General features: G+C 65.6%; 1 protein-coding gene across 5 annotated transcripts; it reads right to left on the bottom strand.

The window, feature by feature from the left end:
- Positions 1-819: 819 nt before the first annotated feature.
- ASPSCR1 (ASPSCR1 tether for SLC2A4, UBX domain containing) lies at positions 820-26,822 on the bottom strand. Of its 5 annotated transcripts, none has more exons than XM_042915653.1 (16): positions 26,635-26,822; positions 25,616-25,671; positions 23,922-24,036; positions 22,519-22,619; positions 15,171-15,228; positions 14,185-14,258; positions 13,439-13,838; positions 6,830-6,969; positions 6,619-6,700; positions 6,179-6,245; positions 5,350-5,412; positions 4,739-4,791; positions 1,457-1,508; positions 1,253-1,322; positions 998-1,173; positions 820-917 (listed from the first exon to the last, which is right to left on the bottom strand). In XM_042915653.1, the coding sequence occupies exons 1-16, from the start codon at positions 26,734-26,736 to the stop codon at positions 904-906; spliced, it is 1,623 nt and encodes a 540-aa protein (XP_042771587.1). In that variant the 5' UTR covers positions 26,737-26,822; the 3' UTR covers positions 820-903. The 5 variants fall into 5 exon arrangements, with proteins under 5 accessions (XP_042771587.1, XP_042771589.1, XP_042771590.1 ...); XM_042915655.1 differs by lacking the exon at positions 26,635-26,822 and adding an exon at positions 25,929-26,438; XM_042915656.1 differs by lacking the exon at positions 26,635-26,822 and adding an exon at positions 25,826-25,920.
- Positions 26,823-27,031: the final 209 nt, after the last annotated feature.

Here is a 27,031-nt window from a genome sequence, read left to right as displayed (position 1 = left end):
CTTGCCGGACGGTGCTCCCGGCGGGGCGCGTGGCTGTGGGGCTGCCACGGCCCAGCAATGTTGCCGTGGGCAGGTGGGCAGGGTCTGCCGGCAGGAGGGACCCGGAGCTAGGTCAGGGTGGCTCCGTGGCCTCAGGCCGTGCCCCGCCGGAGACCGAGCTGCATGGGACCCGTCCAGAGCCCGTCTGGGTGGTGCGGCTGCCCCCGGGCGCTCGGGGGCCTGGGCACCCCACGGCACCCACCTCCCTGGGGCTCCCACGCCTGAGCTGCAGGGTGTCCCCTGGGGAGGGACAACAGCCGCCCCGCCTGCCACGCGGATCTGCGCCTTTGCGGGCAGCCCGCACCTGAGGAGGGCCCGGGCTGGACAGCAAGCCCGTCCTCCCTAATTTAGCCCCGCTGGCTCCCTCCTGCACCCCTTCCCATGATGGCCCCCCAACTTTCCTCCCCCACCCCTCTCCTCAGGGAGCGTTAGGGGCTTCAAAGCGCCGGGAGCATGTGGAAGTGATTAGACCCGAAGAGGAGGCTGGCGGGAGCCCGTGCCCCGCGGCCACTGCGCTCAGACAGGCGGCCAGGCAGTGAACGCCTGGGGCCGCTGGGGTCCTCACAGGAGGGGTAATTAACGGTGTCAGTGAGGTCAAGTCAGCGGCTCAGGGAGGACACCTGTCTGTGCCTCTGTTCACAAGAGTGAGGTCCCGGCAAGCGGCATCCCCCAGGTCCACGCGGGTCCAGGCCGGCTGCAGAGTCGATGAGCCCAGGGTGGGGAGCTGCACGCAGGGCGCGGTGGGGTCCCTTTCTGAAGAAAGGACGACAGAAGCACCCCGAGAGAAGCTCACACCTTTATTCCCGCTCAGGGTGGGGAGGGGTCCCGCAGCTGGCAGACAGGGCACCTCCAGGCTGGTGGCTCTCACCTCTTGCCGGCTGCAATGCCAACACCAAGATGACCCGAGGGCCCCGGGTCGGCAGGCAGCCCCTCCCTCCGCTGCACCCTGCCACGGTACCTGGCAGCTTCAGCCACTTGGGCACCTTGCCCAGATCCCTCCTGACCGGCTGGGCCGTCTCGGGGCGGGATTCAGGGAGCCCCGCTGCCCCCGCCTCAGCCGTTGGCTCCAAGTCACGGGGTGCAGGGTCAGGGGCTGGCATCGGGGGCGGGGCCCCAGCAGCCCTGGGCATGCACCTGGGGGGCAGGAGGCCGAGATGCAGGAGGGCCGATGCGCCACAGCAGGGACTCGCCCCTCCCCGCCGCGGGCACTCACCTGGCCACCAGCAAGTCAGCCGCAGACGGGGAGACGGTGCGTTCCAGCAGCCTGGGCTCCAGGAAGAGGCCTGCGGGACACCCGGCCCACCTCAGGCCATGGAGGGCCCCCCTCCCCCTGCTGCTGCTCTGCTCCGGGAGGGGACGCGGCCTGGGAACAGGGTACTGGGCACACATCTCCCTCCCGGATCTCCTCCCCGCCCACCTGTTGGTTCCTCAGCTCCAAAGTGCACGAGGGCAGCAGGGAAGAGATCTGCCTGCAGGGAGAACAGAAGGGGGCTCGGGGCATCAGGTGGGCACCGTGGGCAGAGGCCGCGGCGGGTGGGCAGGGCGGGCCGCATCCACTTTCGTGGTGGCCTCTTGGGGGCTGCATGGGAAGCTAAGCGCCACACACCGGGCCCAGGGCTCTGCCGACCAGGGCCACGCCCCGGCCAGGTCCCCACCGCAAGCGCAGTCCGCTGCCCTGTTCCCGGGAACTGCCCCCCACCCCTCCCGGCTCTACTGGGTCCCGCTGTGCCACCCCCCACCCCCAGCACGAGCCGGGCTGGCTGTGAGACCACAGGGGTCCCTCCGGGAGCCAGCCCCAACACCAGCAGGACGTTCTCGCGGCACATGCATTCGGCATTCCTGATGACCCAGGAGAACAGGCCTAGAAGCCCCCCACCCTCAGCGGAGCCTGTAAGAGGCCGACGGGTCAGGGGAGATGAAAACAGATACACGGGACTGGTGTGGAGGAAGAGAACAGGCAGTGTTGCTCAGAGGACCCAGAGCGCGGGGGTCTGTGCAGCAGCCGGTGGGCTGCCGTCAGGGGGAGGGGGAGCCCCCATACCCGCTGAGCGGGGGCCCCTCAGCCGGCCCAGGCCCAGGCATGGCGAGCGGGGGCTCTGGGAGCCAAGGCGCTTTGAAAGTCCTGGGCGGGGAGGTACCGGGTCGGCTACCTTTGAGTGTCCGCCACCCAGAACCCCAAAGCTCAGGCTCGAGGTCCCTGACTCCGCACCGGGCGGCCACCTGCAAGTGACTGGTGTGGAGCCCTGGCCACAGGGAGGGCGCCGCACCGGGGCCCCCACACCCCGCCCTGGGCGTCCAGGAACTGCCTCTCCAGAGTCTCCTCCCACGCGGGGTAGTGGTGCGGGGCTCTCGCTCAGGTGCAGGACAGGGATGGGTCACATAGGCCCTGACGTGCTCCCTGGAGGCAGGGGCTAATCGGAGGGGCAGATTCAGGGCCGCCCACAAAGGGGCCCCACGGTCTACCGCTCCGGTCTCTGTACCCGAGGACCATGGCTGCAAGCCCCAAAGCTGGCCAGAGGGTCCTGGTCCTCAGCCCTCAGTGGAAAGGTCAGCCACAGGTGAGAGCGCCCCCTCTGCTCTCCGGGAGGAAGTTTCAAAGGCCAAGCCTGGGGACGCTGAGACCAAGGCCAAAGACGAGGCTGATGTGAAGGCCCCATCACTCTGTCAGGACACCTGGGGTCACAGGGACAGCCTGTGGGGCGTACAGGGGGCTGCCCCAGGGCCCGGGAGGCACAGAAGCTGGGGCCGGGAGGGGGGCAGAGACAACAGGGCTCCGAGCTTCCCCGGGAGCCTCAGCCTGACCGGACCCTGACTTGGCTGACCTCCCAGGCACCTGGACCACTCTCGGCACATTCCCAAGACCCCGCCGGAACCCACCTGGCAGGACAGCCGGGGGCCGTGGAGCTGAAAGCCCTGAAGGACCCCTCTCACCCAGCTGGGAGTCCTTCGGGCCCTTGGGGCAACTCCTCCTGAACCCAGCCTCCCTGCCTCCCCGCTCAGCACCCACCAGAAGCATCCCACTAGCTTGCTCGCGTCTCTGCGATCCCAACCAGACAAAGGGTGAAGGGACAGCACAGAAGGCCGCTGTGACCACCAGGAAGGAGTCTATGCCTCTGTTCAGGCTGAGGTCTACGCAGCTCACGGCAGTCTTCAGGACCGGCTAAGGCTGCTACTCGGGCCCTAAGCGAGGTGGTGGGAGAGGTGCCGGGGCCCAGGGCAGCACCAGGACTAAAAAGGAAGCCCATCCAATGGGCACTGGGGGCGCCTGTGCCTGCCAACCGCAAAACCCCCCCCACATCCTCCCAGGCCTCGTCCTCAGCCCCACCTCTCCCAGCACTCAGTGCCCTGGCCCAGTGGCCAAAAAGGGCAGCTGGGCCACCGTCCCTCTCACCTACCCCAAGCTGCCACTCTCTGGAGCTTGGGACCGGCCTCCCGGCAGCCTCCCAGGCAGCCAGCAGCCGGAGCACAGCCGTGCCAGGGACATGAAAGCCGGCGGCTTCCGCGCCCACGCCCGCTCACCCACACGAGGGAGGAAGGCTTCCTTCCCCAAGCCCTGCCAGCTCTCTGATGGCGGGCGGGCGGGCGGGGACGCCACCCCGCGCGGAGGCCCCCACAGCTCCAGGCTGAGCTGACAGATGAAAGGAGACAGCTGCTGGTAGCAGGGGGCAGGGTGTCACCAGGAATCAGGCCGCTTGGACAGAACAGACAGCACCCCAGGGCTCCTAATCGGGGCGTGGGCGGGGGAGTGGGGTGGGGGGGGGCGGGACCGGCGTTGGTCCCCCTCCATTCCAAAGCATCTCCTAAATTCAATGTTTATCAACAGGCTGGCCAGCGAGGGAGGGAGGGAAGGTGGGAGGGCGGGTTGGAGGAAGAGGCCCAGTGCCTCTGGGGCTCCCGAGGGCTGAGAAAGGGGAGCTGGGGGCGGGGGGCACAGCTCCCTGCTCCCGCCTGCCCTGACTTCACCCCGACTCCTTTCCTCGGAGAGCTTCCAGCCCCTGCCCCGCCCTCCTGACAATGGTGGCAGCCCCAGGCAGCAAGCACACCCCCTCGGCCCAACTCAGACCTCTGCAGGGCCTGCCAGCCACTTAACAAGGGCCGGCCTCTGTTACTAATTAAAATATCTGAAAAGACTTTGAAGAGGAAACCATTAGGCCAGAGGGCTGGGGAGGCCCCAGGCTACGCTCCCAGGGGCAAAGGGACGGGACATTCCTCCTGGCTCTGGAAGGCAGCCCAGCAGGGCACAGGATCAACACTCCTCACCTTACCTTCAGGAGCTCTGGGGGCCGTGGGGAGGGTCGGCCGAAGCAGACACCAGCTAGCGGGGAGGGCCCATCACGGCCCTGCCAGCAGAGGCAGGGAAGCAGGCCGGGCAGCCGGGTGCCACACTAGCCCCACAGCTGCCACCCCAGGGGACCTGCCACAGGCGGGTGAGGCCTCTGACCCTCCATCCGCCCCCGCCAGCCCCCTTCTCACCCAGACCCCGGGGCAGGATGCAGGCGGTCCCGGCTCGGGAAGGCTGGCAGCCAGCCGGGTAGGCCCATCCCCGCCAGGGCAGGAAGCGGGGGAGGCTGGAAAGGCCCGGCACCAGCTTCAGAGGCACTCGTCTCCCTCTGGTGCACCCCCCCCCCCAACGTCTACAGAGCCAGCCCAGCCACACCTGCACCCCTGGCCCCCCGCATCCCCGCCAGGGTGCCAGTACCTGAAAGAGGGTCAGCCTGTGGTCATCCAGGATGGTTTTTGGAGGAGTGATGACTGTGAAAAGATAAGTGTCTGGGCCCAGAGCCACCTCGCCCCCCACCCATCCCCGGACCCCCACAGGAGGACAGGCCTGAGGGGGAGGGGCAGGCCCCGGGCCCAAGGCCTTAGCTGGGGTATCTCCAAGGAGCCCCCTCAGCTTGTAGCCCTCTGCCTGCCTCTCTGCTACTACTACAACCCGGGCAAGGGGCTTGGGGGGTGGGTGACCCAGGGCGGGCCCACCTACAAGGAGCCCCAGCCCCACACAACTCCCCGCGAAGCCCAGTGGTCTGACCCCTCCCTACCCAGACGCCCTTGGGAGGGGAGGTCAGGGAGAGGGGGCAGGGCAGGGGTGCTGAGGGGGCAAAAGCCAACCTCCCCTTGCCTTTCCCCTCTCCTCGGACTTGTCCTCAGACACCAGCGGGGCTTACACAGTAGGCGGGCTACTGCATGACCAGCCCAGCCCACCCCACGATGTTGTTTTCTAGAGGAAAATCTCTCCAAGCCCCAGCTGGGACGGGTCGGGGGTCACCAAGATCCGGACGTTGCCGGGACGTGTCCAGCAGGAGGACTCACACAAATAGAATGGCAGCTCAGGATTCCCCAGGTGGCTTCTCACGAAGTCCCGCAGATCCCCCACTGGAGGAGGGAGGACGGGATTAAGCCGAGAGCCCCCATGGGACGGGCACGGTCCGCGTTCTGGGACGGGACAAGCCACGTCCCGCTTCTGTGCAGAGCCCCCTACACCCCATGGGACGGGCAGCCCCGGGCAGCTCAGCCGCCTCCACCCCAGGGGTGAAAAGCCAAGCATGGTCCTTCCACAGGACTCTGAGACCCTCAGCCTGGCTAGGCCCCCAGCTTGCTGCGGGAGCATCCCTCCCTTTACCACTTACCCTGCCCACCCGAGCTCTGCCCTACGGGGGCCCCAGGTACAAAGGTTTGGTTACACAGCATCCCAGGGACCGTGGGGGCCTGCCTGCCACCCTCACTGACCTGGGCACAGGTCACCAAGGAGGCCGCTGACCTCATTCAGAACTGGCAGCGTTGCTGCCTTCCTTCCAGGGGAGCCACAGCTCCAAGCCAGAGACTCCCACGTTAGGGGGGCGGGGGCCCACCCTTCCTCTGGGTACCCCTCCATCACACCCGTGCCCTGAACAGGTGGGCGCGCGGGGGCACCACCAGGCTGGCCAGGTACACATCCGACACGAGCTGGCCCCCCGGCCCTGTGCCCACACCCCCAACACTCTCTGCAAGCTCACAGGCTGCCCCACAGATACAACCAACAACCCGGAAACGCCCGTCTCCCCCAAAGGCCCAGCAGCCGCAGTCCCATGGCCTGGAAGGAAGCCAGGCGGGACTCAGAGGGCCCCCCCCCCGCCCCAGACACCCCGGTGGGGCCACTGACCTGTCTCATTAGGGCGGAAAAAGCCCTGCAGGATGTAGCGGTCAGGGAACAGGACCCTCAGGACCACCTGGGCCAGGACAAGGCAACTTGTCAGCAGGAACGGCCAAAGTCCCCATCGGCTGTACCCTGGGCCCACGATGGCCGGTCCCCCAACCCGGGCCAGAAGACACCAGGCCCAGGGCAGGTGGAAGTGCCAGCCAGCACCCGCTCCCGGCTGTCCCCACCATGCTACTGGCCAGGGCTGTGGCCTCGGCTCACTGTACCGCGGGCTGCACACGAGGACTGGTCAAGCCCCACCACGCGCGTTTGTAAAAACACGTCAGCGTGTTTTCATCACGAACAGGGCTGACTGGTTACGAGCCGTGGCCGTGCAAGCCTGCAATGAGGCGGTGACCACAGCCAGCGGCGTGGTCAGACGCCCCCCGAGCCCTTCTACGCACCTTGGGGTACCGCTCCAGCTTCTCCCTCTTCTGAGCCTCCCTGAAAGCCTTGGTCACTAAGGGCGCTTCCTCCAGGCGCTTCCTGCAGGGGGTGGCGAGTCTGCGTGTGAAGGTCGGGGGTCTCCCTGGCCAGCCAGTGAGGAGGAGCCACACCCACCACCCCCGGGCTCCGAGGGACCAGGAGGCGCCGACACAGCTGGGGCACACCCACCGCTCGCTCCTGAGCTGGGCCAGGCGCCTCCTCACGTCGTCCACGGTCACCTCGAAGAAGTCATCCGGCAGCTCCGCAGGGCAAGCCTGGAGCAGCTCTCCCAGGTCCGGGTGGCACACCACGGGGTCCCGATCCACCGGCTGGGTGGGCAGAGGGCTCGGCTGCCGCAGGCCCCCAGGAGCCTGGTCTCCTGACTCCGTGGGGCCGGGTCACCCAGGCCCCACAGCTGGAGCCAAGTCCATACCCTCACCGGCCCCACCCGTCAGCCCGTGACCGGGGCCAGGTGTCCAGGACTGGAGACCCTCCTTCCATGCCTCCTGCTCAGGTACACTGGCATGGAGACCCCCATTCACCAGCAGAGGACGCGGCCCTGGAGTCTCGGCTCAGCCATGCCAGGCAGGCACCCTCACTGCCGGGGGACTTGGGGGTTGGGGTGACAGGCTCCCCTAGTAGCTACTTGGCTCACTTCCCGTCTCTGGAAGCCCCAGCGCCGAGAGGCCTCCGGAGCTGCCAGTTATCAGGGTCCCCCGAATAGAGAGCAAACTCAGGGAACAGCACCCCGGGCGAGGCCACATCGGGGGCTCCACAAGAGGGCAGGGGAAGTGACAGCCCCCAAATTAGAGGTTTGGCAAAAACCTGCCAGCCACTGGCCACGTGGCCAGGCTGACCCCCCCTCCCCTCTCTAGGGGAGCAGCCCAGCCCACCCTCTGACCACCCTGGGGACGCAGAAAGGGACGGCATCACTCCTAATTGGCAGCAGCGACGATGGAAATTGCGAGGCAGGGCTCGCTTGGCCGGAGGCGCCTCCGGGTGGGTAATTGCCAGTGTGACCCCTCTCGGCGCCAAGGCGGCCTTGGAGCCGGGCCCGACCGAGCCGCGCAGGTCCCGGCCCTCTGGCCCTGCCCCTGTGGGGGAACCTCACCTCTTCTCCACACCCAGGCACGGGCCGGGCAGGCTCTAGGAGCACACCTCCCCAGAGGTCCCTCCTGAGAGCCCTCTACACGGTCCAGCCTGCCCCGAAGGCCAGGCTCACCGCCCGGGGGACGACCACGCTCAGGCCAATCGAGGGCTACTAGGGCCGCCCAGCATCTGGGGACCAGCGCACCTGCTGGGCGTCTCCGGGGCTAACTCCCCAGCCACACGTGAGGACTGTCGGCCCGGGCAGTCTCAGGTCGAGTGCCCAGCGACGCCACGCCTCGTGATACGGCTCTCCCCCGCTGAAGGGGGGGGTGGGCTCTCACCAGGAAGCCCCCCCCTGACCTTGAAGCACCGGGGCAGAGCAGCCAAGCAGGGCTGGCCAGAGCCTGGGTAGCAGGGCCCGTAGGTGGCTGGCTGAGGCCCCTGGGGGCTGCCCCTTCGCAGCCACAGGATCCTGTGCCACTGTGGGCAGTCTTCACCAGAGCTTTTTATAACAAGATGCCAGGCGCCAGGCTGCCCCCCACAGCCACGGCGCCTGCATTCCAGAAGGGCCAAGAGCCGGCCGGGGCGCCTGGGGCAGGGTGTTGGGGGGAGTGAGGGCAGGACGCGGATAGGCCTGAGCCAGGAACCGCCAGGGCACGAGCGCCAGGCCCCCAGGCACTCAAGCACGAAGCCTGCAGGCTAATGAGCAGCTCTAAGGCCACTGTGTCACAGTCTCTCCCTTGGAGGACCCAGCCCTGGGCATGAGTTGGCCCGAGAATCCAGCGGTCCGGGGCACCGAATGGAGTCTGAGCGCTTCCCCTGCGGAAAAGCCAGCCCCAGGGAGCCCTGCCCACTCGGGCCTCCCCTCCTCCTGGCACTTCCGGGGCACAGCCTGGGGCAGCCAAAAGGACTGCAGGCCCCCGGCAGTGCCGATAAGCCCAAGGCCCACAGCACGCTCCTCAGACCGCTCCCAGAATGGGGGACACAGAGGACACCAGCCACCGGCTTCGTGCCGCTCAGGGGCCACTGACTTTTGGTCAGAAAATAAACCTGACAAAATCCCTCTCAGTGTTGGATTTACCCTTGATTCCTTCTCTCCTCCGGCGTCTCACTCTGCTCCAAAAACCTATCTGGTCAAGCAGAAGCCAAAAGCTGGGAACGAGCCACCCCGCAGAGCTCGGGGCCAAACCTCCTGAGTCTCAGGGCGGCCACCATGTCCTGGCCCAGGAGGCCCTGGCCCACGAGAATGGACCAAAGTACCATCCCACTGTCAAATGGTGGAGAGAGAAGCCGGGGGGCTTCGAACACCTCCCCTTGGCCTTCCCCAGGAGAGCATTTCCCCCGCAGACAAGAGGGGCCGGCGGGGACGGGGAGGTGCAGTGGGGCTGGGGAGGCCAGAGCCGGGCGGACTCCAGGCCGAGCCCTCGTCCTGCTCACGGCCGACGCTCGGCCAGCAAGCCGCCCTCCTCTACTATTCCCTGGTCCCAGCAGTTATACGCACGGCTCCCATCCGAGGCGGGTTTACGGATGTTTCTAGACAGAGAGTGCAGCTCTGAGATGAGACATCCTCAGGGAGAAAGCGTACGTGGCATCCAGTGTGACGGGGGCTGTGGCCCTCACCTTCAGCACAGGGTGCCAAGCTCCCAGGCGCTGGCTGAGGGCCGTGGGGTCCAGGAGAAGCTGCTGGGGCCACAGGCTCGGGGGCTGAGAACAATGGAGCCCAGAACCTTCTCAGGAACCCTGACAGCTGGCCTTCAGGGCCCGAATCTCCAGGTCAGCTCCAGAGCCTGTGGGGGAGCCATGCAAAGGACAGCGGCTCCAAAGAGCATGACATCACTGGGCCCGGGTCACCCTTGCAGAGGTGCTGGTTGCCCGCCTCATGGGCTCAAGGCCTGACCCGTCTTCCTCACCCCTACCCCTTATCCTGGAAGTGCCTGGGGAGGGGCCGGGCAGAACGATGGGGGCACAGCCCGAGGGCCGAGGGTCTGTCCCGAGTGTGCGTGACAGATGGGACAACTGAGGTGCAGGTGTGACCCTGAGGAAGGAGGTGCCGACGCTCCCCAGCCCAGGGCTCTCCTGTCTGGCAAACGCAGGACCTGGCAGGTTCTAGGACTTGGCCTCCACCCAGGGTCCTACAGACAAGAGGACGTCCGGAAAAGGACAACGGAGGACAGATCAGAGAACATAAAGCTGTCCGCACAGCCGCGAACGCCGGCCAGGCGCCCCTGCAGTGGGTGACAGCCCAGCTCCCCGGCCACACGGAAAGCGCCCTGCTTCGCCAGGACGGATCGAGTGAGGGAGGCTGCAGAGGGGGCCGAGGGGGCCTCGCCCACCCCCAGCCCCACGCCAGGCTCAGCGCGGCTGAAGGCCCAGCCCGGCACCAGGCATGGAGGGCCAGGCGGGCCGGGCGCCAGCCTCCAGCAGCTGCCTCCCCGGTGGCGGAGCGGCCACCACGCACACGGGTCCCCTCCTGTCGGAAGTGGCCTTGCCGCGGCTGAGGGTTCATTTTCTTGACAGTAATTTTCCGGGACGCGATGACACACAGAGAAAAAATGTAAAAACTATTTGGGGGTGACCTCAACCCCAGATTTTCCAGCTTTCCCGTGAGGGCTCTTGGTTTTCTCCCCGCTCCCGGCCCAGACTGTCCTCTGACAATGGTCTTTGGTCAGAGGGAATGTGAAGCGTCTCCCCTTGAGGCTTGGAGCTTAAATGAATCCGTACACAGGGCCGCGGGCCAAACCTCCCGAGTTACTCACAGAGCCGGCGCCCTCCGCCCTCCGCAGGGCCGAGCCGGCGCGAGGCCAGGCCTGGTCCCGGCGGGGCTGCTCGAGGGAACCGCCGAGGACACCCGAGGCCGCGGGCAGGCGGTGCCTTCCCCAGGCCGCCCACCCTGAGCACAAGAAATGGGGGGACGGGCCGAGGCTCCCACACGCCCGTGGCGTGACCAGACGCTTGCCACCGCGAAGGAGGCGCACGAACGCCCCACGGCACGGAGATACACAAATGTAAGGTGTGGTGCGGGGTCCCCTCCGCCTCCCAGCTGCCCCTGGGAGGACACGTGGCCCGAGGTCAGCAAGTACAGGGGGGCGGACGCCCACGCGGTGGGGACACACGTGCCACGCCAGAGGGCCGGGAACGGTCCCACAGAGAGCGCCCCTCGGGTCCATTCAGGATGGGGGCCTGCCAACGAAACCCCCCGGCCCATCCACAGAAGGCCACCTGGCCCTGCCGGAGCTCTGCGGACCAGGGCACCCCGCGTACCCATTCTCCACTATGGTTCGAAGGCCGGCATCTCCCCCCCCACATTCAGCTGTGGCAGAGACGGCTGGAGGGCCCTTGGCAGCCCTCGAAACCGCTGCAAGACTGGGCCAGCACCTTCCGGGCCGCCGCCCCATCTGCCGACCAACCTCAGCGGCGTTCCCGTTAAGGCCGCCGCTGTGCCTCTGGGGACAGCTGGGCCCCTGGGCTGCTGCCGGAGCCCGGGCGGCCACAGCACCGAACGCACACGCCGGACGCAGGCTCGAACCGTGCCCTGGACCCATACGCGGGGGACAGTGGGGTGTGCTCAGGGGAGGATGCTAGGAGAGGCGCCCCAGCACGAGAGGAGGGGGGCCTGCTCGGACCCCCAGGTCCTGCCTGGGCTCCTCCCAGCCCCACGTGCTCTCGCTCAACCTGCCCATAAAGCAGGGGGCAGGGCCGGCCAGGGCCAGCTGCCTGGAGACGCAGGTAGGAAGCCCCAAGGAGGCACCAAGGAGGCACCAAGGAGACACCAAGGAAGCCCCAGGTCCGCCTCTGAGGGCGGAGCGTCAGGCAAGGGAAGACTGCTGCCAGCCGCCTGTCCTGCCCGGGGCATCGGGGCCTTTGATCAGAGACCCCCGGACCGGCTGGGGGTGGGGGGCGCCTGCTGGGATTGTGGCCCAGCCGCGCACAGGGCTGTGGGGCGGCCTCCTGGGCCGGCGGAAGGACTTCAAAGGACAGGCCAGGGGCCGCCGGGCAGCCCCAGCCTCTCCCCGAGCCCGGCTCTGATGGCCAGTAAAACTACCTTCTAATAATTAATGTTCTGACATCAAAGGCAAGAGCCGCCCGGGTCTGTAAACCATCCCAGTTCTCAGCCGAGGACCTGCCTATATTTTATCCTGTCTCTTCTGACTCTTTATTTAAATCCAAAACCACACACAGGCAAAACATTAATGGAAAACTTGGAAACTCGTTTTGATTACCAAAGTGTACCTTTGAAGTTCCCCCAAAAGTTCTGTTTTGTTCCCTTCTGCCCTCCCCCCCCAGGGCTGACGTGGCCGGCCAGCCCTCCGGGTGTGGGGCTGTTAGTGACAGGAGGCACGAGGCGGGCGGGCAAGCTGTGGGGGACGCTCCACAATCAACCAGCTGCTGGGGCCCCCAGATCAAAGGCACACGCTGCTGGCGGCCAGGCGCACCCTGCCTGGGACCTCTCCTGCCTGGGGGCCCCAGGTTCAGTGCTTGGGGGTACACTGGGATCCTGTGCCCAGACAGTCACCCGCTACAGGACAGCATAAGCCAGCACCCGCCCCCTGCCCCCCAGGTGCCCACAGGGCCATGCGTGGCTTCGTAAGGGACCCAGAGAGCCAGGGAGTGCCTGGGCCCAGCCAGCCGTCCACAAGCCCCACTCACCAGTCCTCTGTGACTTCAGGATGGGAGAAAGGGACAGCCCGCCCTGGCCCCAGCGTCCAGCTCCCAAACCCAGAGATCCCCAGGAAGAGCCGGCCCACTGGGAGTCAGAACCCCAGGATGCGCTCACCCCAACCACACGGGTCTGCTTTTGGCCACTGATTCTGGGCCCAAGTCACAAAGGCCAGGAGAGCGGGGACTGCGGATGGGTTTCTAACACGGCCCAAATATCAGCACAAGGGCCGGGGCGGCAGCACCACCACCTCTCCAGGGTGGACGTCCATGAGCCTCGGGACTGGCTCGGCCCCCATCCACTCAGGTGAGCAAGCCCCAGCCTCCCGGCCCTCTGAAAGGACGCAGGCTCGATCCTGTGGCCGAGCCGTCCCCTGCCCACGACCCCCACAAGCACAGGTGCAACTGCCCCTCCGCCCTCCCCAGGTGTGCGGCCTGGAAGAACGACAAGGGCCCCAGAGGAGACAGGAATGCAGGTAGGGGTGCCAGGGCCCCACGATGCCCACGGGATGCTCTGCTTACGAACGACAGACACTACAAACGCTAACCCTCCACTGAAATGCTAACTCCCACCAACAGAGAAGCTAGCAGGGACGCAGAGCATCACAACTAGACGGGTCCCTGCAACGCAAGGATGGCTCGGCGGGGAATCAACCCCAAACCTCACCAGGCGAACGCGCCGGAGGAGGAGGCCCGCCCCGCACACCGGCTAGCAGCAGCAGACCGAGGGGACTGCCAGCGCCACAGCTGCCCGCGAGGCGGTACCGGCCAGGGCCCGGGGCCCAGGCAGAGGGCGCGGGACGACGGCTCCGAGGCACGCAGGGCGGGAGCGTCGGAAGCCCGCACACGGCCAGAGAGGCCACCAGGCAGGTGGGCTCCCCCGGCTGTGACGCGGTCCCAGGGGCACGAGTTGGTCCAAACCCACCAGACCGAACATCTAAAACGGGGCCTCGGCGCAACTGATTTGAGGCCAAACAGAACCCGAACCACGGCTTCCCGGGAGAGCCGACCACGCGCCCTCCTGCCCGCCGGCCATGGCCTGGGGCTCCTTACCGGCTCCGGCTCTGACCCGGGCTCCTGGCCAGGCCTCGACTTCTTCGGTTTGGAGGGGCCTCCCGGGCTGGAGAAAGACTTCGGTGGTTTGGCTGAAGGCGACGTCAGAGACCTGGCAGACCCGGAAGAGCCCCCCAGTCGCTGTCCCCCACCTGAGAAAGGAACAAAGGGGGCGGGGGCAGGCTCCTTCGAGATCTGCTTCGCTGGAGCGTCCACGCGGCTGGCCCCCGAGGTGCCCACTTCATCCTGATGGCTCACGTCACCCTGGCTGAGCCCCACCGAATTCAGCGGGAGCAGAGGGCCGCCGGTGGCCTGGTCGGCCGACAGGGAGGGGGCCGGGCTCCCTGGGGTCTTGGTCCGGGAGACCCCAGGCTCCTGATCGCGTCGCTTCATGGCGAACCTGGGGGCGCAGACCCGGAAAGCAAGTGAAACGCCACACGGAGCCCTCCCTTTCCTGGGGCTCACGGCCCTGAGGGACGTCCTCTGGCAAGGACCAAACCGGTTTCGGCGCCTTCCGCAGCTCCCACCCGGCTCGCCGTCCAGGGGCCACCACGCTGGCCGTACACAGCGACAAGCCACTCCCCGTGGCACCAAGCCCCCCAGGTCCCCGGGCAGGACGAGCCAGCAGGCAGTGGCCTCAGATCAAGGGGAGAGGACCAAGATGGGGCACATCTTCTCTTTCACTTTTCCACCTTTTCTTTCAGACCCCACTCTTTTCAGTGAACAAGACAGGAAGGCTCCCCCACCTGATGATGGCGCTGCCCCCGGTGAGACCTAGAGACTTGAGCGTCGTGCTCTGCAAGGAGGCTCTGCCGGTCACCTGTGAGGAGGAAGCAGGACTCGCTGACAGTGCTCACCCACCTGGCCGCCCGGACACGGGCACCGTGAGCCCCACCCGCCAAGCCCTCCTCACAGCAGCTCCCTCGGCCTGAGCACAGGCACCACGGGGGCCCCCAGCCAGACACCTGAGCATATGCTCACTGGTCTGCGGCCTGGGTGGGCAGGCTCAGGCCGGAGTCAGCCACATCCGGCCCGCCGACCCCCTCCGTGGGCTGACCCGACCACGACGGCCTCAACCCAGGCCCAGGTGCCCGGGGCCCCGTGGTCTGTCTCCTCTAGGGGAGGATGGGTCCCACCAGGTCCCTCCCACTAACAGCCCTGGGACCCCCGCCCTTCACGGCCCTGCGTCAGGGGACCTCGAACTGGGATAAATAAACCCCAGCATCCTCCCGGGGCCCCTTGGGGACAGTGGCCACCCCGGGCCAGAAAAGGGCACTTGGCCAGGCTCAAAACAAAAAGCCCCTGTGAGGCAGGGGACTAAGCAGCAGGAGGGTGCCCCCGTCACGGACGGGCGGGTGGGGACGGGCAGGGCCTCGGAGCCGGGCTACGCCCGCACTATGCTGCCCTTGGTTTTGAAAAAGATCAAAACACGGAGCAAAGCAAATATTTATTAAAATGAAACCACTTTTGTGACTCTCGGGCTTTGAGAAACGCTGAGAAAACAAACAGGGCGTTGAGGAGGCTTGGGGAGCAGCCCGGGCGGCCCGTGGTTAGTGCCAGCGGAGCCGGCACTCCGCTTTTTTCCATGGAACACATCACGCTTTCAGAGGCCGTCTCCCCGCTCGCTGCTTTGAAGGCGGGTCTGAGAGAGTGAATTTTCCAGATTGGAAAGTGGGGCCGGGCCCGTGTGGTGACTTGGGGCCAGGCGGGTGGGGCCGGGCCGCTCACCTACCTCGTCCCGCATGTACACACAGACCGGGCTCGCCTCGCTCGGCTGCTCCAGGCACTCCCTGCGGGGGGGGGGGGGGGGGGGGGGGGGGGGGGGGGGGGGGGGGAGGCAACGGAGACGTCACAGGCCAGCCGCAGGCACACCCGGTGCCCTCAGACGGCGCCCCCTGGGCACCCGGGCAGGACCCCGGGGCCGGGCCCACCCTGGCCGCCTCGGGGCCACCAGGAGGCGGCGGCCAACGCCTGGCGGGGAGCCACCGGCCCAAAGGGCGTGGGGGTGTTTCCCAGCCTCACAGCCCAGAGCAGCACCAGCCACCTCCCAGACAAGCCTCAGATCACGGTCAGCTGAGCAGGTCAACGACGAGCAAGGATCCCGGAGCCCTGGGAAGCCATCCTCTAAGAGGACTGCTGACCCCAGAGCCCCAGGAGCAGCTCAGGGCCTGCACCCACTAAGTGGACTCCAAGGAGAGAGGCCAGGCCCCCGAGGCCATGAGCAAAGGCACGCTGCCCCCTCTGCCCAGACCCCGGGGCAAGCGTGACCTCGGGCCGTGAGGCGGGAGGACAGGGAGGGGCCTCCCTGTGGAGCACACCCACTGGCCGCAGCCCAGCGGTCACACCGCACAGGGCTGGGCTCACGACAGCCACTGAAACCACAGTCACCAACAAGGTGAAGACCGGGGCAGGGCACGGGTGCTGGCGCACAGGGCGATACAGGCGCCCCAGCCGCTGTCACACGCACAGGCTGGGCCAGCGCAACGCAGGGGCAAAGGCACCAGGTGTCCCCACCCCTCACCGCCGTCCTCCAGGTTGCCATGCCACCCTCCCCTCCATCCTCCCTCCTCTCCTCGAGGCCGTGCTCACCGGTAAGATGGTGGCGGGCACCCACCTGCACCAGACCGAGCCACTGACGTAAACGGGACCCATACACGGGAGGGAACAGGCCCAGGAAGCACAGCTGCACGCGCTCACAGGACAGCAGGACGCACACATGCTGCCCCCACCCCCCCCACGCACCTGTGCACCACCACCTGTGCTAGGGGCCCTGTGCTGACCGTGGAGGTCAGGGGGCAAGCGGGCAGGCCGAGGCCTGGCTTTGGAGCCCTCCCACTGCAGGCAGCAAAGCGTGTCTCCTACACATCACTGAAATAAGCCCTCACAGACACCCACTGGAGACCACGCCTGCGGTGTCCTGTCCAGGCCCTCTCCCATGAGAAGGGCGAGTCGGAGGGGCAGGGCCCGCCAGAGCGGGAGACCTGGGGTGACGTCAGGCCAGGCTGCACGGCCCCACCAGGGCTCAGGGCTTCACATGCAGCCTCGGCCGAGACGACTCGGCAGCCGAGCTGGTGACCACAAGCAGCAGGGCCTCCAGCCGCACACGGACACTCTGAGCGCACGGCTGCCCAGGACCGTCCCCAAGACCCGTGATCCCATCCTCTGGGTGGGTTTTTTCTCTCTGTTCCTCCTGTTTGCTTTCCTCTGCCTGTTGCCCAGAGCTGGGACCCACAGTCCAGAGCTAGATGTTGGGACCCCCGGAGGAGTCCCTGCCCAAGCCTGACCAGCCCTCCCAACGTCCCCAAAGGAAGGTGGGAGGCCCATTAGCCCCCACGGAACTCACCCGTGGTCTCCCCACACCCACAGCTGTGAAGAAGCTGGTCCCCAGAGAAGGCTGCCAGCCTCAACCAGAGCCACGCAGGGGGCTGGCCACAAAAGGTGTAATCTCACGTGCACAGCAGGGCCAGGGAGCACCCCTGCAGACCTGGGACTGGCCCAAGACTCAGTGAGCCCAGGCCTCAGAAAAATACAGGACCCCAAAAGTGTCGGTGACATCCCCCGGCCAGGCTCACGCACTTTTCTTACTGAAGACGAGACAGGGGAAGTGAAGGGACCTCAGCCAAGGAAGGTGCGTTCTAGCAAACCAGATCCCAGGGCCAGCGAGGGCGAGTGGGGACATGGGGTCCTGGACCACCTGGACTCAGAAAACCGGCCACACGCTGGCTGAGCCGACGCCCACCAGGTCCTAGTGGGCCCTCGCTGCTCCCTCAGGAGCCCCGGCCAGGCATGCCGTCTCCGGGACCTTCCTCTGGCACCTGACGTCGTGGTGGGGACGGATGAGCGGAGCGGAACAGGAACGGTGCCCGGGGAAGGCCTGCTCATCTCTGTGCCCTCAAGGCCCCTGGACATCAAACGCCAGCCCGGCTTTGATGTACGGCTCCTCCAGAGGGATCGGATTCCCATTCCCATGTGGGGATCTGACGGAGAGGCCAGTAGACGTGCCAGGGGAGGGGTGCCGCGACGGCTTCCAGACCCCCCGGGCCAATGAGCGGGGCTCTCCCTCCAGAACGGCAGGCGGGGGGGGGGGGGGGGGGGTTGTTCCAGAGCAGCAGACCTCGGCAGCCCCAGGACTCTCTTGGAGGGAGCTGGGCCCCCAACCCAGGCAGCACTGTCATTCAAGGCCGGGCGTCACGCAGACCTTCCGCGGAGGCCCACCCGCCCCTCCTCGCACATCGCCTCGGTCGGCAGGACGGCTCTAGCCCCGCGGAAGATCTGCAAAGCCGCTCCCACTCGGGCCACGGGGCGGCGGGAGGGCCGGGCGGGGCAGAGACTCTGTTGCTACTGGCTTCACTCGCCACAAACATGCTGTCCCCACGGACACGGGATGTCTGTCCACCCAGGGCCAGCTCCTGGCAGGACGCCATGCGGGAGGCAAGCCAGACATCCGGACCCTTCTATTTACATCACCTATTTGGGACTGACAGAGCTGTGACTTCAGCCTCGGCTGCCACGAGGAGGCAAGGCCACATCCCGAGGGGCCGGGCCACTCGTATCCCAACACGGAGGTGAGGTCAGGGCCGCAGGGAGCCGCGGGGCCCCCTCCTCCAGGGCAGACCGAGCAGGGTCAGTTTCAAGAGGGAAGTTTCCTTTTCTTCCCAAGGAAAGATGGGGGACGGTGCCCCAGAGCTCTGAACGAACACCCCGGCATCCACACCTCTGGCCGCCCGCAAGCTCTGGGGCGTGGCTCATGCATCCCCTCAGTGTGACCGCAGGCTGGTCCCCAAACTCGCGGGCAGCCCCTCTCGAGGATGTTCGAGGCCCTGCTGCTTTGACCGGTCAGACGCACCTCAGAGACAGAGTCACGGGCTGGAGCAGGGGACACGGGGCACCGGGACAGAGCCCCTCTCCTGGTGGCCCTCCCTGCAGCACGTGCCCGAGGAGGAGGCGGGGGGAGGGCCGGTCAGGCCAAGCAGAGGCGGCGGCGGCGACCAGGCCCACGTGGGCACTGAGCACGGACACGGCTGCAGCCGTAGGAAGGCCGGTCCAAGTGTGAGACGCGCCAGATGTCAAAGTTCTCCATCCAACAAAGAATGTAAAAATGTCTCATTTTCCCGTTAATCACATGTTCAAAGCACAGTACTTTGGGCACACTGAGTCAAGTCCGCCATAACCTGAAATTAATTTCACCTGTTCTTTTGATGTGGCCACCAGAAAAGTCTGAACTACCTCTGCAGCCCACACGTGTGGCACATGTGGCACGTCCCGTGGCCGGTTAGGTGATCCAGACGCTGGCGGTCAGGGCAGAGCCACCGTGCACAGGAGCCACGACCTGACCCACAGCGGACCCAGGACGCGCACTCACCCGACGGCTCCCTGCCAAGCCTGTTGCTCAGAGGCTTACCTCCTCCTGAAAAACCCGCTTCCCGCTCATCCTGTCCTGTGAAGACTTGGAATTCCCAGAGCTGCCCCCCCCCCCCCCCCCGCGAGCACGGGAGCTGCCGTGAGCCCTGGCGCATCGTCCCCGCTGCGCGAGGATCCATCCCGGGACCACGCACACGTCCGCACCAGCGGTGTCCCACAGTGGCAGGCACAGCCCCTGCAAGATCCTAGCTCGGCCCCGCCAAGCCCTGTGAATCAGGCGTGGGGCCGTGACTGTGGCCACAGATGCCGCCTGCCCTCCCTCTTGTGGACCCTGCTCCGTGGTCAGTGGGCGCCAGCTTCCCAGCAAAGCGCGAGCGGAGAAGCGCCCCCCTGCCTGGAGCCGATGGGACACAGATGGGGCAGCAGCCGCACGGCTGGGGCAAGGGTGCCGGGAGGAAACTTCTAGAGACGTGACGGTACCTTCGTAAGCAGCACGTAGAGGAGGCAAATTGCTCTGCTCCCACTCACACACGTTCACGGACACCCCGCGGCCAACTAAACCGACCCGAGGGGCCCAGCTCCTCCTGACGCCACCCAGCTTCTCCCAAGAGCTGTCTCCACCCCCCCGCTGCGCTCCTCGCACTCCGTCAACAGCTGACCCCACCGGCCGGTCCTGAAAGGCCAGTCCCAGAGCCCCCGGCACCCTCCACCGGAACCCTGTCTAGTTCCAGCCACCACCGGCCGAGGGACCAGATCCTACGCATTGCCGCAGGGGACAGGATCCGTCGCAGGGGACCGGGGTCTTTTGGAAACACCGGTTTCCAGGTTTCCGACGCCGTTCGGTTTTATTTGCACATACGTACTGCAGTCTCCTCTGGAGGGAGGATCTCACGGCAGGGCGACCCGGCTGCCCGACTCTGAGCTACTCCTCGCCGCCAGCCCCAGCCTCGAGAGCAGGGAGCCAACGCATCCCTCCGTCAGGCGGGACTCTCGGCGCGCGTGTCCAGCTCCTCCCGGGTGGACCCTGCCTGCCCTTCACTGCGGTGGCCTCGGCAGCGTCCTCAGAGCACGTGCAAGGGGAGACCGTGCGACCTTTCAGGCCTAGACACCGCTTGGTTCCATCCACGCCTCCGATATCTTGACAGATAATTCTAGGATAAACACTTTTCCTGCAGCAGGTGAAGGCACCGGTCAGCCGCCCTCCTGGTGGTGCAGCCGGGAGCCTGGGGCCTCTCCGCAGGCCTGCGGTGTCCCTTCGTCCGGCTCCAGTGCTCACGGTGGTGCACCGCAGTCTGGAAATGCGGCGTCCGGTCCTGGCACCGTTTTCCACTGCACTGCCACGATTCCCACCCCCCCCCCCCCCCCCCGCCTCCCTCTTCTCTTTCCCGGAGCCAGCTGCCTGGGCCCCAGATCTCCCTCTGCCTGTCCCATCCTGACGCTCAGCCGCCTGGCTCTGTCTCTTCCTCCCGCAGAGGAGGTGAGCTCCCTCCCGAGCCTCGGCCAAAACGGCCAGGACCCTGTACCCTCAATTCCAGGGGCGGCCGCCGACCAGCCCCGCCCCGCCGAGCCTCAGGCAACTGAGCAGGATGGTGGGTCCTCAGACCCACGAGCTTCCTCACGCGCAGCAAGGATTGTGGCCACTTGAGCCACGGGTGCGGCTGACCCATACACCTCCCTACCTGCTTCCAAGGGCTCCTCCTGGTCTCTGCACTTGCCTGTTCAACCGCACCCAGCTCTCGTTCCACCTGCCTCTCCGTCCTGAGAACGCGAACAGAGGCTGTCACTCTGTCCCCGCAGTTCACGGTCTCCTCCTCATACGCCAAAGGCTTGCTCAGACATCTGGGCTCCGAGGGGCAGTGCAGTCGGCTGTCGGTGCCCAGGCAGTGGTCCGGGGAGCCACCCACACCTCCTATAGTGGGAGCTGCGAGTGTTCTGGGAGCTACCCAGGGGGGTCATGCTCCTGCAACAGCCTGAACAGTAAGGGCACCCCTGTCCAGAGAGCCCTGAGGCTCCACACCCAGGACCACCTCCAGGGCCGGCAGCATAAAGCGGAAGGCAGCTAAGGCCCCGTGGCTCCTTACACCTCATCTACCACCTGCCTTCCCACTCTGGCCTCCTTGCCCAGCCATCGTCCGCCTCACCCATGACCCAGTGCTGCCATCGCCCGGGCTCTGAGTAATACCTTTGTAAAATCCTCTCCTATAGTTTTAGTTGCCTTTTGGGAGGGAGAATGACACCTGTATTCCAGGAATTCTTCCTGTTCCTTGTTCCTGCCACAGGGCCTTTGCACTTAATGTCCCCTAGACCCAGAGGGCTCCCTCCCAGATCCTGGTACAGCTGCTCCTGAGACCTCCCCCGCCACGCAGAAAATGCTGCCCCACCACGTCCCAAGGTGCCCTGCCTTCTCCTTTGCGAAGTCTTCCTGTGGCTCTGCAGGACTGCCTGTTAGCTCCTCACAGAGGTCAGCTCTGCGAGGCCAGGCCCCGGCTCCCTGCTTCAGCCCCGCCCGGCCTGAGCCGGACGAACGAAAGGACAAAGGAGAGACAGATACGGAGGCCTCATCTTCCCAGCAGCACGGAGCAGCAGCAGAGAGGGCAGGTGCCGGCGGCACAGGGCTCTGAGCTGCAGAAGCACCCCCACCCCCTTGGGAAAGCAAGACAGCAGGCGCCACGGGCGGCACAGTGAGGCGGCCCGCGGACTGCGTCGGGCGTGCCACGTGCTTCTACTAGCAAAGACCCCCGAGCAGGGGCTGCCAAGGCCCCCAGGAGCGCCCGCGGAGGATGTCGAGGCTGGCTGGAGGGGAGGCAGGCCCGGCCGCAGGGGCCCAGGCCCGTAGGAGTGGAGGGGAGCCCCCTGCTCTCGGCACAGCCGCCCCCACGGCCCCGTGGGAAGAAGGTCCGACACAGGAGACACGGGAAGAGGAAGCCCGCACGGGACGACGCCGGCGGGGAGCAGGAGTCCGGGTGCGGTGACGGCAGGGGCGGCGGGCACTGCAGTCAGACTAGATGGGCTTTCCTAGGCGACCCCGTCCCCGTGCGGGCCCAGACTCCCCTCTGCCGCACAGACAAACCTCAGGGCCAGGCCCTGCTCTCCCGTCCTCACACCGCCCCTGACGGCAAGCAACTTGTCCGGGGCCACACAGTGACCACTGCGCCCTCCCACGGTCCCTTCTATGCCGCGGGCCAAGACCTTCAAAAGAGAACAAAGACTTCCATGCCAAAATGAAAGACAGAAAAGTAAAACGCTACCACGTTGACGCATTCAGGACTAAGATTTAAACCATTAATTACCAGACGGAAACCGACACCTGTCAAATATCGTTAACGGTTTCTTTTCAAACGTGACCCATTTTCCTAAGGAAGTTTTATACCTAAAGCCTCTATCCACCGAGGAGCCCAGAAGCTCCCTGTTCCCCTCACCGCTCACCAAGCCCCCCACGAGGACAGAAGCATGGCTTTGTCTTCCGGGAGGGCAAGGCGCCACCGTCACGACAGGAAACCCAGGAAAAAGGATGAGCTGCGGTGGCCAGCACCTGCTGGGGGCAGCTGATGAAGGCGGCCCCCTTATCTCAAACCCGTCCTCTCAGCAAGATCGGAGAGCCCTAAGGCACACCCTCCGGCCGCGGCGAACCTCGGGCTGTGGCTCCAGACCAGCCCCGCCGACCCAGCAGCAGCCTCGCCATAGAGGGCAGGGCCCAGAACCTGCTCGCTGACGCTCACCTGGTCTGTGCAAAATGGTTGAGAAGCTCCCAGAGCGTCTGGCCTGAACAGAAAGTGTCTTGCAACCTGGAGCCATCGTCCAGCTGCAGAGCGATGCGAACCTGAGGGGCGCAGATTGGGAAACCGAGTCAGGAAGAGAAGCAGCCGCCCAGGGCACAGGTCAGAGAGCACACACCTCTCCTTCGGGGCCCCGGGATCCCGTGGGCGGCAGGACGCGGACTCTTGGGGGTAAGGAAGCGCTGTCCCCCCCGCACACCCCACACACGTTCGTCGCTGTGTCTTCAGTCGTCACAGTTTGGGCTAACTTGTTCCGCAGAGACAAATGACAAGCGTGTTACGTCTTCTGAGCGTTTTTCACAAACGAACACACTGTTCTTGAAGCTCCGTGTGCAACAACTGTTGCACCGAGTGGGGACGTAAGTCTACAGCCCCAGAGAAGACACTCCTTTCGGGTCCTTCCACTGAGTGACAGACACACCGGAGGACGCGCGCGCAGAGCCGGGGCGAGCATGTGTCCCTATGCCCACGAGCACCTCCCTGAGGCCCGTGTGTCACGGTGAGTGCTGGGTGCCCAGGCCGGCATCCCTGCCACTTTGGCCAAGACACTCTTTTCTTCAAGCGTGCCTTTACATGGAGTCCCAGTAACAGAGGACGAGCCGCTCTGTGTGAAAGCGCGAGAGAAGCTCCCTACCACCCCCGGCAGCCCCAAGGAATCCCCAAGGGAAGTCAGGGTTCCTTCCATGTGAAAAGAGGGGTGTTGGGGCCGGTCCCCGCCGCCCGACTCCCGATGGGCTCCGGAGTGCTAACTGATGTCCGCAGGCCCGAGCCGCCTTGTCTCTCGACAGGGATGAACTACCTCCCCTGCGGTGTCTGGGGGGCTTGCAGAGATACACCAGCACTGTGGTTATTGTTTCCACCCACGGTAACTGTGCTATCGTCTGCTCAATCTCTAGGTCCTAAGTAATTGATCTGGTAGGAAGCAGGCCACGGTCAAAGACTCGGGCTGTGGTCCCAGCAAGGCCTGTGAGGAGGCCCAGGGTGAAGCCTGAGCCCCTGGGCCACGTGTGCTCCCGCCAGAAGCGAGGCTGCACCACGTCCACAGGAAACCGCAGGCTCCGAGGTGCTTGGCTGACAGCACAGGTAGGTAGCCCCCCACCCCCCAAGACCAATTCAGAGCAGAGACCGAAAGACTCGTTTCCAATCAACCACCGACCCTGAGAAAGTGGTGAGGGTGTGAGGACACGAGCCTCGCCCGGCACATCCCTCCATTCGCCACCCCCTCCTACAATCACGGCAACAGCTCGTCCCACCCGTTCAGCCTGCTACAGCATCCTGTCGTCCCAACAGCCCGGACTCAAGAGCCACAGGCAGCACTGCCGGGCCCCTCCAGGGGAGCCACCTACCATGTTCTCGGGCCCCTCGCGGCTCCGGGAGACAGGCACCATCTCCAGCTTGGCGTTATTGGGCAGGTTGGCAAATCTCCACTGGAGAGAGAGGTCAAGAACATTCCTCTGAAACCTGCAAAACAGGCCACAGCTCACGGGCTGCCCTGCAGATCCTAATACAGCCCAGCTTGCACACAGTGCCCAGCACAGCCCTGCTGGGAGCAGGGACTAAGCCGAGCGGTGTTCGCGTCCACGTGGCGATTCCCCAGCCAGTGCCCCCAAGGCTGCAGGAACACAGGTACAGCCTGCCAGCTTGCAGAGACAGAGTGGATGCCTGTCTGCGGCGGATCTTTCAAAGGAAAGGAAAAGTAGACACTGACTCAGCTTTGAGCTAACAAGGACAGAGCAAGAAGGAGAAACCAGAAATGGGTCACCCTCGTGGACAGACCAGGGGGCGCCCCAGTCCCCTCCCCAGGCATGAAGCAGCAGCAGGCCCAGAAGATTCAGAAAATAAAAATGCACCCCAGAGCTACTGAGGGGTGTATGTGCCTAGCTCTGCTCGGGAAAGTTCTAACCTGCTTCTGGCAGGTCGGGGAAACCAGAAAGAGCTCGAAGCTCTGTGAGTGGATGCCAGGGCACAGCCCGGAGCCTGGAGCAGGGCCCTGGGATTCTCAGTGGCAGCACAGGCTCTCCTCTGTCTGAGGTGAGGACAGCCACACCAAGACAAGTCACTAAGGGGAGAAGTTCCTCAGGTGGGACAGAAACCCACAGGCCACCAAGGAAGGGTGCTGATTCCTTTGTTGTTTTAGACCACTTGAGGGGCGCCTGGGTGGCTCGGTCGGTTAAGCGTCCGACTTCGGCTCAAGTCATGATCTCGCGGTCCGTGAGTTCAAGCCCCGCGTCGGGCTCTGGCTGACAGCTCGGAGCCTGGAGCCTGTTTCAGATTCTGTATCTCCCTCTCTCTGACCCTCCCCCGTTCATGCTCTGTCTCTGTCTCAAAAATAAATAAACGTTAAAAAAAAAAATTTTTTTTAATAAAAAAAAAAAAATAGACCACTTGAAGACGTGCCAAGAGCCCTCTCCTTAGAAACACGCCCGCACGCTAAGACCCAGGCATGCAACTCCGGGGCACCGCGAGGCCGCCAGGATCCACACAGTTGTTTGCGGGGGAAAGTTTGCAGGTTTGCCCACATCTGCACGACCACTTCCTCTTCCCTCAGAGCCCCACCAAGAACAGATACAAACAAACACACGGAAACCCTCCGCAGAGACCCCTAAAAAGACACATCCCCATCCTAACCCCCAAAACCCATGAATGGGACCTTACTTGGAAATAGGAACTTTGCAGATAAAACTGAGTTAGGGATCTCGAGATGAGGTCATCCTGGATTTGGGTGGGCCCTAAATCCAATGACAAGTGTCCTTATAAGAGACAGAAGAGGAAAAGACACACGACACACAGGGAGAAGGCCACGTGAGGAGGAGGAAGAGGCCGAGTGCAGCCACAAACCAGGGAGCAGCTGGAGGCCCCGGAAGCTGGGACAGGGAAGGAAGCTGCTCTCTTAGAGCCTCAGAGGGAGTGTGGCCCTGCCCCACACCTGGACTTGAGGTTTCTGTGAGACAGTAGGTTTCTGCTGGTTTACACCCCGAGGCAGGGTCCTGGGAGGGGCGGATGGCCCCGACAGACCAGGACCGGACCCTAGCACACTCACTTCAGATCGTACTCGCTGGGGTTGAAGTTCTGCCGCTGGCATGTGTCCTCCAGAACCTAGGAGTCAGACGACAGGACTGTGAGCCACTGGGTCTGGCCTGGTGACTTGGTCGGCAGGCACAGAGTCCAACTCTTGATTAACTGGCTTCCAGGCCAAGCCTAGTACAAACCACATGAGGGACTGTCCACTCAACGGATCCACACGCCTCACCTGCAACCCGTGTTCACTCTCCCTCTCCTCACTGGGCCTGCCTCGTCACCCAGCTCCCGGGACAGCCTCCACCCTGGGTCTCCAACAGTCCACCGCCACAAACCTTTCCCTCCGCACTTTGGGACACTCGCCCCACGCAGAGAGAGTAAAGTTCAAATTTGGGCCCCACTGCCTGCAGTGCTTCACCGTCCTCTCCATGAGCCACCCGCACACACGGCCAGCGCAGGTGGGTCTTGGGGCGCCCGTCTGGCCCGGGAGATCCCCGCTTCCGGGCCCGGCAGACACACTGAGTTATTCGGGTCGGCTCAGACCGCCACCGCCCCACAATGGGGGCTCCTCCCGGCAGACCGTAGGGCGAGCACTGGCCCCTGAACCGCGGGGCCCGATAAGCCTTTTTTAATGCAACAGCTGCCCCGGAGGGAAGTGCAGCGAGTGACTCAGCAAATCAGTTTCCAGACGCCACGGCCGCACATCCAATGGACACCTGGCCGAAGGACGCCCCAGGATGGGGACACGGCTCGAGGCTCTGCGGCGGACTCGGAGGGGTGGAAGGACGTGCCTCCCCCCGACTCCAGCCAGCCAGACCCCGGCCCCCGCTGGGACCCGCGGAGTCCCGGAGGCAGGAGCCCGAGGCTGAAGGGGGCGGGCCCGCCGCGCCAGAAGGAAGCTCATTGGCCCCCTCAGGCCCCGCCCCTGAAGGCCCCGCCCCCGCAGCGCTCCAGAGCCAACCGCAGGAGCGGACCCGGCGCCGCGCCCCCGCCGCCCGCCGCCACCGCCCGCCGCAGCCGCCGCAGCCGCCGCCGCCGCACCTGCAGCAGCACGGTGCTCGGCGTCACCTTCACCGTGTGGCGCCGCCCGTTCGGAGCCAGTACCGACACCGCGGAGCCCCCGCCGCCTGCTGGGGCCGCCATCTTCCGCTCACGTGATCCGCCGCCGCCGGCTCGGCGTCAAACCACTTTATCGCCAACAGCCCGGACGCAGAGCCACGCGGCCGCGGGGCGGGGCCTGGGGGCGGGGCCTGCGCACGCTTCCGGGCCCGCCCCGGCGTCCGGGCTCCGCCCCTCGGCCCTGGCCCCGCCCCGACGCCGCCGCTGAGCGCGGGAGCGCTGGGATACCGCGTGGCCCCGCGCGGGCACCCCAACGGGCGCAGCGTGGCTCTTGGGCCCGGCCCGGCCTTGCGGGCTGCGAGCTCGCCAGGCTTGGGCT

Source organism: Panthera leo, chromosome E1, assembly GCF_018350215.1.
Source record: "Panthera leo isolate Ple1 chromosome E1, P.leo_Ple1_pat1.1, whole genome shotgun sequence".
In the NCBI taxonomy this organism is placed as follows: Eukaryota; Metazoa; Chordata; class Mammalia; order Carnivora; family Felidae; genus Panthera; species Panthera leo.
The sequence above is the reverse complement of the archived record's forward strand: the minus strand, read 5'-3'. Positions and strand labels throughout refer to the sequence as shown.